Below are 10,110 nucleotides of genomic sequence, written 5' to 3'. Positions count from 1 at the left end.
AGAGACCTGCTGCAGCATCTGTTCTCAGTTTTATAGTGTAGTAGAATGATCTAGAACTTGGTAGAACTCACCAGGAACTTTTATTTTTAAACAGAAGCTGCATTTTCTGGAAAGTTTTCTACAGTTTCAGGGGGTATGAATAATTTTGGACACTGTATTGTTGATAAAAGTATGAATATAAATGTTGGAATCCATACTGAAGCTCTCTAACAGACTCTCTCACTCTGTTTCCAGCCTGATTAAAACCCTCTCATGGATCATCATCATCATCATCATCATCACTATTATTATTATTTTACACTTCCTCTGTCCTTGCGCGCCCCCCGGTGCCGGCGGGAGCGCGCGCGGCGGAGGGGCGGGGCCGCGCTCAGTCAGCAGCGATGACAAGCTCGTCCCGGATATTTACCTTCATTTAGCTCTACCTGGATCCGCGCCCCGTCCGGAGCACCGCGCCGCGGGGAATGAGCCGAGCCTAGCCGGACCTCTCAGGTACGAACCCTCCGTCCTCCGTCCGCCCGGTTCCACCCGCCGTCCCTCCCGCAGAACTGTGTCCGGGCTGGAGGCTGCGAGGCTCGGGCACAAGTTTTCCAGCGCTCCGCTCCTCCTGTTGGGTGTAGCTGCAAGAAAAGTGTCAACAGGTTCCTTGTTCGAGCTCAAAGTACAGCGAGGTCAGTGCAGGTTCACAGCCGACACACGGGCCTCGGCCCCCGGCAGGCCCCGCGGCGCTCAGCCGGGCCGACATCCGAGCTGCTGGTTCTTCACTAACTTTGACTTTATGTGTAAAAGTTGAGCCCAGAGGCGCTTCTAGGATCAGGCGCTGTGGAGGCTCAGACCCGGAGCTGGAGGCTGGAGGCTGACCTCTCAGGGCACCAGATCTGAGATATTTACCTGTAAACAGGACATAAATGTGTTTTAAGTGAAGGTAGATGATGCTGTATGCTCTGCTACAGGACATGTTTAGAGGTTTAGAGGTTCTAGGTGCTCTGATTCACGGCTCTCCTGAATATTCACCTTAAACCAAGAAAAATGTGAAATATTTAGAGTTCAAGATGTTTAACTGCACAATTTTAAAGGTATTTGAGAGTGAAATGGATTCTTTCTGTGCTCACATTTGTCTTTTTAAACTCTGTGACTCAGAATTAGTCTTATTTATGATGAGTTACAGACACAATTTAATCATAATTTGGATAATTTGTACTTTAAATAGTCCTGGGAAGTAAAACCTGTAGGTGCTCTGATGCAGAACTCTCCTAAATATTCACCTTAAGCCAAGAAAAATCCAAAATCTTTAGTGTTTAATGTGTTTAATTGCACCATTTTGAAGGTATTTAAGAGTAAAATGGATTCTTTCTGTGCCCACATTTGTTTTTTAAACTGTGTGACTCAGAGTTAGTGTTATTTATGTTAAATTACACCTGCAATTTAATATAGATCTGGCAAATTTACACTTTAAATAGTCCTGGGAAGTAAAACCTGTAGGTGGTCTGATGCAAAACTTGTCTAAATCTCAGTAAATATTCTCTCTAAACTCACAAAACTACTGGAAGTCTTTATATTTTAACCTCTTAACTGCTCCATTATTGAGTTAATTCAGAGTAAACTGAGATATTGTGCTCTGGTTAAAGTAAAGTCACAGTAGAAAGTGTTTTTTTAAACTGTGTGCTTTAGAATTGATCAGATTTATGAAGATTTACAGCCAAGATTTGGGTAATTTGTCCTTTAATAGTCCAGAAACAACTTTACTGAGTTATTTTCGGGGGTTTTAATGCATGATCAGAACACCAAATGAAGAGCTCTAAGACTACTTTAGTATTTTTGCTGATTCTGCCGTACAAACAAACATAATTTAATTGTTCAGGGATGTTCATGAAACATGTAGCGTCCAGGTCCAACAACACCGCGGCTTTGTTGCCTGAAACTTTAGGATTTTTCTTCTAAATCTCTGCAGATATTTTTCCTACACTCAGTAACAAGACAGAAATCTTCTCTAGATTTTAACCAGATAGTTCCACTGAATCCAAGTAAAATGGATGTAAGATGAGCTGTAGGTGAGGTCAGACCAGCCTGTCTAAGCTCAGGCTGTATTATTAACACAGTGAGCCAGTGTTTTTTTTTACTGTGTGCCTTGTAATTAGTCTGATTAATTAGATTTATGATGATTTACAGCTACAATATAAGACTAATCTGGGTAGCTGATCCTTTACGTATTCCAGGAGAGTTTTAATACACGATTGCAGTGACAGAGGAAGAAATGAAAGGCTGTTTTTTATGTTTTTAATCCTACGTTTTTATTACAAACAAGCTAATTTAAATGCAACAGCACTGCCTTGTTGCATAAATTCTTTTTTATTTATTTATTTTTTTAGGTTTTAGGTGCTCTGATGCTCAACTTTTCTAAATTTCTGCAAATATTCTCCGTAAACCCAGAAAAAACCCACAAATCTTTAGATTTAACCTCTAAATTGGACCATTTTTAAAATTATTTCATCGTAAAATGGATGTTAAATGTGTTTAGGTCAAGTTATGTCATTCGACGTTCTTTCTAAGCTCAACCTGCATTATTATCACAGTAAACAGTGTTTTTTTAAACTGTGTTTCTTGTAATTAATCTGATTTATGATGATTTACAGCTAGAGCGTAACAATAATTTGGGTAAATGATGCTTTAAACAACTGTATCGGGGTGTTTTTGAGGGTTTTAATGCACGGTAGCAGTGACAGGGGAATAAATTCAAGACTGTTTTTAAGTTTTTATTCCTACTTGTCTAATGCAAACTATAAAAACCTTTAAACTCTTCCTGAAACATTTGACATCCTGCTCTGTTGCATAAAATCTGTTAAGTTAAACCCTTTAGGAGGTCTGAGCCACAACTTTCCAAAATTTCTGCACATATTCCTACAAATAAATCTGCACATTTTGACTTATTAATACATTATTTTAAAGGTGTAACGGATCTAAAGTGTGAGGTGTCATGCTGTAGGTGAAGTACGATCATCCTACTTTGTCATTATCACAGCAGACTGGTGTTATTTTAGACGGTGCGCCTGGAATTAGTCTGATCCGTGATGATTTACAGCAAGAATCACGTGTAAAGGTGTGTCTTATAAATACCTGTCGTCATAAATGTTTTTTTTTTTAGTCATTTGGGCGACCGGACGCGTTGAACGGTCGAGGATCAACCGTTACTTTCAAGAGTTTTAACACGTGATCGCAGCCACAGATGAGGAAATCCAAGGATGGTTTTATATTATTATTCCTACTTTTGTGTTAAAAACAGGCAAAAAACTTGAGATAAGTTCATGCAGCAGGTGCTTAGTTGCATTAAATGTCTTTTTTTTAGGTTTTAGCTGCTCTGATTCCAAACTCTTCATAATTACTGCAATTATTCTCCCAAAACTCTAAAAAAAACAAAAAAATCTGCACATTTGAAGCCCTCAGCTGCGTCATTCTGAAGTTATTCCAGAGTGCAGTGATTACACATCAGACCAGTGTTTTTCTGAACGGCGTGTCTGGAATCAGTCTGATTCATGATGATTTTCAGTGAGAGTCACGTGTGAAGGTGCGTCTTGGAAGAACTTGTTTTCATAAATGTTATTTAATACTGAACTGGGCGACTGATCCTTTAAATAGTCCAGGATCAACTTTGTCTTATTAGCTATTTTTAAGGACTTTAACGTGTGATGAATACATCCAGGGCTGGACGTACTTCTGCAAAACAAACAAGCACATAGTTTAGGTTCAGGGCTGATTGTAAACACCACTTTCTAAAATTTGTGAATTAAAACCGTTAAGGTTCGCTAAACTCTGCAAAAAAAACACAGAAATCTTTACATTTTAACATTTTAATTGCACCGTTTTCTAGTTATCTCATATAGAAAGTGAGCACAGACAGTTAGAATTAGTCGGATTTATGAGGATTAACAGTCATCTGTAAAGGTGTGACGTGGAAACACCTTGTTTTCATACATTTGTTTAATAATCATTTGGGCAACCAATCCTTTAATTAGTCCAGGACCAGCTTTACCTTGTTAGTTATGTTCAGGATGAAAGTTAAATGCAACCAGGACCAGACTTACTTTTGCAAAACAAACCAAGAAAAAAAGTAGTTCCAGGGTTGTTTATGAAATATTTAGGGGTTTAGTCTCAGATGAAAATTTGTGAAGTGAAACCTTCAGGCAATCTGATGCACACCTCTCCGAAATCTCTGCAAATATTCTCCCTAAACCCACAGAAATGTGTGTGTTTAAAGATCTGTGCACCTCCTCAGAAGCATCAAAACAAAAGGAACAAAAAGCAAAATCCTCCCTCTGCAGAGTTGTTGTTGTTGTTGAGAGCCTAACACGCAGAAATCTTTAGATCTAACTGCACCGCTTTCACGTTATTTCAGAGCAAAATGGATGTAAAATGTGCTGCAGGTGAAGTAAGGTCACGCTGCTTTCTGTCTGTGCTCAGCTCGCATTATTATCACCGTGAATGTCATGAAAGCAGCGGCTCTGTTGCTCTGTGCTTTGGATTTAGTCGAGTTTATGACGAGCTGCACTTCTAATCACAGGCAAAGTTGTGCCAATTGGAAATAGTTGTTTTTCTGAATCTTATTTATTAGTAATTTGGTGGAGCGACCTGTTAAATAGTCCATAAACTCCTGTAACATAAATAAGTAGGAATTAGAGCAAATCTGCAGAAACGTAACGACAGCGACTTCTGGTCCTAATCATAAAACAATAAAACGTTCTCTCACTGTTACTCGGCTACCTGACGCCGTATTTCGCTGTGATTGGAGCGATAACGTGATCTATTTATGTAGTCATGGGAGGCCAACGGATGCACAGTAATGTCTGTAATGGAAAAATCTCTGCAATAAAAACACTGTTTTGACTTCAGTAAACAAATCAGACTGTAATGGACAGTAAAATAAGACCCCAGGGTTATTTAAACGCATGATCGAGTAGAGTTAGGACTGTTTTTTAGCAAAAAACAAGCAAAACCATTTTGGTTTTTGTCTGTTTATATGATATTTAGAGCTCTGGGCCTCATAACGCCGCTGATTAGGGCAAAACTGTTTGCTAATAACAAAATAAAAAGCAGAACAAGAACAACAGCAAAACAAGATCCAAACACTTTTATTAACTATATGATGTTACTTTCGACTACTTTAAATCATGATTGAAGCGATCGAGAGCTTACTTTAGTGAAAAAACCCAGCAAAAACCATCACATAGGAGGCTTTTTATATAACATTTGGGGCTACAGACCTCATAACGCTACTGATGACGGCAAAATATGTGTGAACAACATAATAAAAGAAGAGATAGATGAAACGTCCTTGTATGAAAAGTGAGCAGATAAAAATTAAATGTTTTTTTATTGACTGTATGATGTTATTTTCAAGGACTTTAATGCACGATTGGTTATTTTTTGGCAAAATTGTTTTTACTATTGTGAAAAAACAATCAAAAGTCATTACACATGGGGCTGTTTACATGATACAGGCCCAACAGCTCCACTGGTTATGGAAAAACTGTGAGAAATATAATGATGAAGGAGAAACTTCCTTGTAGAAAAAGTAAGTGGATTAGATTTTTACCAACAGTTAAACAAGATTTAAATAATTTTATCAACTATGTAGTGTTATTTTGGAGGACTTTAATGCAGGATTGAATGGATTCAGGACTATTTTTTTCACAAACTTCTTCTCTCTTTTGTAGAAAAAAACAAAAGCCACATTATCTGTGAGGCTATTTATGTGATATATGAGGCTACGGACCCAGCAACACCCCTGGTTATGGGCAAGCTACATAATAAACAAGAAACTTTCTTGTTTTAGAAGAAACAAGATTCAGATGATTTTTTATTAACTCTGTACTGTTATTTTGGAGGACTTTAAAGCAGGATTGAATGAATTCAGGACTATTTTTAGCCAAATTGTTCTTACTTTCGTTAAAAAAAACAAAAAAAAACATTATCTATGAGAGTATTTACTTGATATTTGGGGCTACAGGCCCCATAGTGTCACCGGTTATGGGAAACTATGTGCAAAAGGAGAAAAAGGAAGTGGATCAGACTTTTATCAACAATTTAACAAGATTTTAATGTTTTTTATTAACTATGTAGTGTTGTTTTGGTGGACTTTCATGTGTGATTGAATGGATTCAGGATTATTTTTGAGCCAAATTATTTCTACTTCTGTAAATAAACATCATAGATGAGGCTATTAATTTGATATTTGTGGCTACAGGTCCAACAACACCACTGGTTATGAGGAAGCGATGTGTCAACAGCAGAACAAAAAGGAGAAACTTCCTCATATGACAAATAGATGCAAACCCCCCCCCCAGCCGGTCCAGAGTCTCCACATCAGGATGAATCTGCTTTTAAATGCAACATTTTACTTGTAAATTCAGCCTGTGAGCGGAAAACCAGTCGTCAAACTGGGACCAGCTCTCTTTCTAATATATTCAGAGTGTGTCACGGCGTTCAAACATTAACCCAAACGCCTGTTGGTCCTTTCACAAAACTGGAAATCGTTCACCTGGAAACTCAACAGCGGCGGTCGCTCTGCCTCGGAGTCGGCGGCGGCGGCTGGTCCCGGATCAGCCGCTGCCGATCGGGGCGTGTTCAACTCTGAAAATGTTTAACATTCTTATCATTCAGCTGCCTGCGAAAGGCGGGGAGACGCAGAGGGAGAGCAGCAGGGAGAGGGAAGGGACATGTTCAGACCCAGGCCAAATAATAAGGGATTACACAAACACACACACACACACACATGCAGTCACTCCTTCGCATTCACGGCGCATTACTCACTGCAGCCCGATGCACGTACATTACTCAGCGCTCGGTGTCATCCCGAGGGAGGGAGGCGCTTTCATTGGAAGACAACAGCCTGGAAACATCTGACACTGCTTTGTGGTTGTGTGTGTTTCTGTTTGTGTGTTTCCAGGTCGCCTCTCGGTGACGAGCCGAGGGCAGGGTGTTTGTCTTGAGAGGGAGGCGGCGTTACCGTGGTAACAGACATGCCAAAACCGGACCTGCTCTGCCTGGTTCAGCTGCTGGACGGCACAATCGAGACCTTCAGAGTCAGCGTGCGTAAACACAACATGTTGAGGAGTTTGTGCATCTGCTGCTGCTGTTGTTGTTGTTGTTGTTGTGCAGAATTTCCTCTTCTTCTCCTTCACTCTGATCTCTGAATCTGCGACCTTGCCTTTCGAAGGACACGCTCGCCTCCCTCGGCGCGCGGCGTCTGTCGCAACATCATCAGTCTCTGGGTGTTTTAAAGCTCCTGTCACATTTTAACTCGCTGTGGGCTCATTTTTCACGCCAATATAAAGTCCTGCACCTCCACAGAAACAACACGACCACAGCTCTGGAACTTTTTCTGCATTCCGGTGATTTTTTTTTTTGCACCAATTTGTTCCCTTTCTGCTTTAACTTATCGCAGAAGTGTCTTTATTTATGTTTACGTGAGGTCAAGAATGTATAGAAAAGATGCAGAGCGCAACATCTGCTACAAGCACCACATTTACATAAGGAGGTCAGTCAGGGTTCAGTGTCTTCTCTAAAAGATTAACTGCAAACCAGGAAAGTAGTGTTTCCTTCGCATTGAGGACAAACCAAAATTCAGGGGTTAGTTGGAAATATAATGGAATATAAATTAAGGAGGCTCTTAGTGGGATGTCAAACTATTTTAACCCTCCGAGCTTCAAGCAGTTTCTGGGTGTTTCTTCTCTTCTGTCACAGTTTTACTCACTGTGGGCTCAGTTTTTTGCTGCATTATAAACGAAGAAGAGGGAGAACTCACAAATGTTGTAATGTTATGATGCCATTATTCATAAAATTGCTAACTTCTGGAATCAAGATGAACAACATTTATTTTACTGTAACATTTTTCGAGGTGGGCTGCAAGGTGATGCAGTTGGTAGCGCTGTTGCCTCACAGCAAAAAGGTTGCCGGTTTGCGTCCCGGTGGGGGCACTGGAATCTTTCTGCGTGGAGTTTGCATGTTCTCCCCGTGCAGCGTGGGTTCTCTCCGGGTTCTCCGGCTTCCTCCCACACAGTCCAAAAACATGTTGAGGTTAATTGGTGATTCTAAATTGTCCGTAGGTGTGAATGTGAGTGTGCTTGGTTGTCTGTCTCTAAGTGTAGCCCTGTGATAGACTGGTGACCTGTCCAGGTGTCCCCTGCCTTCACCTTAAGTCAGCTGGGATAGACTCCAGCCCCCCCGCGACCCTAATGAGGATTAAGCGGTGTATAGATAATGGATGGATGGATTTTTCGAGGTGCTCACAAGTGTTTCTGTGATGCTACATTCTACAGATATTGACATTTTTACAACCTTAAGCTTTCCCTCTACTCTGCACATCAACTCTAGAGAGATGTTTCACCGTGCTGGATGTATCCTCCAACAACTTGTTCCTCTGGATACCATTTTTTAGCCATGCTACATTTATTTTATTGATCCATTATCTGTTATTTTTCAACCTCTCTGATCTGTTTAAACACAGCCTGAATAGGCTTATCATGACTGTCATTCGCAACCGAATCACTGCAGCAAGGAGCGAACAACTCTATATTTAAACTAAATCATATACAGTGATAAAATATCACGATTCAGATTTGGTTTATTTCCCCACTAGTGCTGCACAGAACACAAGATGAGTTCAGGGACCTCAAAAAAAGTAAAAAATCCAACAAGTCTTTCTGGTGTTCTAGTTTCTGTGCACCATGACACAGTGAGAACGGCATGAAAACGTTGAATTTCTTTGATTATTCCTTTAACAAAAAATGCAAAAACCTAGACTCAGTATGCACAACATTTTTCTACGTGATGTCAATACCGGGAAAAAACACTTAGCTGCTTTTATCTTTAATTTGTTTGTTGTCTCATGTCTGCTCTTTCTGCACAGATCAGCTTAAAACTTAGAGAATTTTTGTTACATGACAGTTGGTTGCAGCTCAGTCAGTCGTAGCTTCATGGTTGTGCAGAGAAGTGCAGAATTTTTGTTTTTTACCGGATTTTTTTTTTAGAGCAAACAGTGTAATTTGGGGATTTAAAAAATAAAAAAACGCAACATGTAGGAATGAAAAATGCCGCCTTTAAATTTGGTTAAAGCAGTGCAGAATTATGTTTTTCACACAATCTGGTTGGCGCTTGCGGTTTATTTTTGACTAATTTCCAAGTAAGATGTGTAGAATATAGCATTTATGATAAAACGTCATGAATTTTATGCTTAGATTTGATTAATTTTCCCAACAGATCTGCACACCACAAATGACTAGTTCAAGGATAACTTGAAAGTCCAAATTCCATAGTTTTTTTTTTTACATGTTTTTCCACATTCTGGCTCAGACTTATATTTTTACCTGTCCTCTATCCACACTGTGTAATCACAGCCTCAGTTCAACTGAGTTCAGTCAAAAATTCACTAAATGTTTCTCATGTTTCTGCTGCTTTCACCTCTGTCAGTCATAGTTTCTTGGTTAAACTGACGAGCACAGAATTGTATTTTTCACACAATCTGGTCCGAGTTAGAGGTTGTTTTTTTTTTCTAAACAATTTTTCAAGTACGACGTGTCGAATTTATTTTGGATAAAATTTCACAGAGTTTTAAGCTGAGATTTGATTATTTTTCCCAACAGAACCATATATCACAAGTGATTACTTCAAGGATCACTTGAAAGTCCAAATTCCTTCATTTTTAGTTGAACTGACGAGTGCAGAGTTGCATTTTTTGCACAATCAAAAGAGTTAGACATTTATTTTTGACAAATGTTCAAGTAAGATGTGTAGAATATAGTATTGTTGCTAAAATATCACGGATTTTATGCTTAGATTTAGTTAATTTTCCCAACAGAACTACACACCACAAATGATTAGTTCAAGAATCACTTGAAAGCTACAAATCTGGCTTTTTTTTCAGTTTTTGGTGCTTTCTATCGTTGACTTATATTTTCAGTCTGTTCCTCTTTGTTGAACTCGTCCTCTATCCACACTGTGTAATCACAGCCTGCAGTTCAACTGAGTTCAGTCAAAAATTCACAACATATTTCTCATGTTTCTGTCAGTCATAGTTTACTGGTTGAACTGACAAGTACAGAATTGTGTTTTTTGCACAAT

The 10,110-nt window shown here is 39.3% G+C and overlaps 1 protein-coding gene across 3 annotated transcripts in view; it reads left to right on the top strand.

Annotated features, from left to right (window-relative positions):
- The first annotated feature begins 362 nt into the window (after positions 1–362).
- ptpn3 (protein tyrosine phosphatase non-receptor type 3) overlaps positions 363–10,110 on the top strand; it is a 35,954-nt gene continuing 26,206 nt past the window's right edge. Inside the window, exons 1-2 of one of the 3 annotated variants that reach the window (XM_008299532.1) lie at positions 363–489; positions 6,938–7,079. In XM_008299532.1, the coding sequence (XP_008297754.1) occupies positions 7,011–7,079 (69 nt within the window). In that variant the 5' untranslated portion in view covers positions 363–489; positions 6,938–7,010. The other 2 variants (XM_008299530.1, XM_008299531.1) reach the window with 2 other exon arrangements.

This window comes from Stegastes partitus, unplaced genomic scaffold (assembly GCF_000690725.1).
Source record: "Stegastes partitus isolate 25-593 unplaced genomic scaffold, Stegastes_partitus-1.0.2 Scaffold1431, whole genome shotgun sequence".
Taxonomy (NCBI): domain Eukaryota; kingdom Metazoa; phylum Chordata; class Actinopteri; family Pomacentridae; genus Stegastes; species Stegastes partitus.
This window is presented reverse-complemented; position numbering and strand designations above follow the sequence as displayed.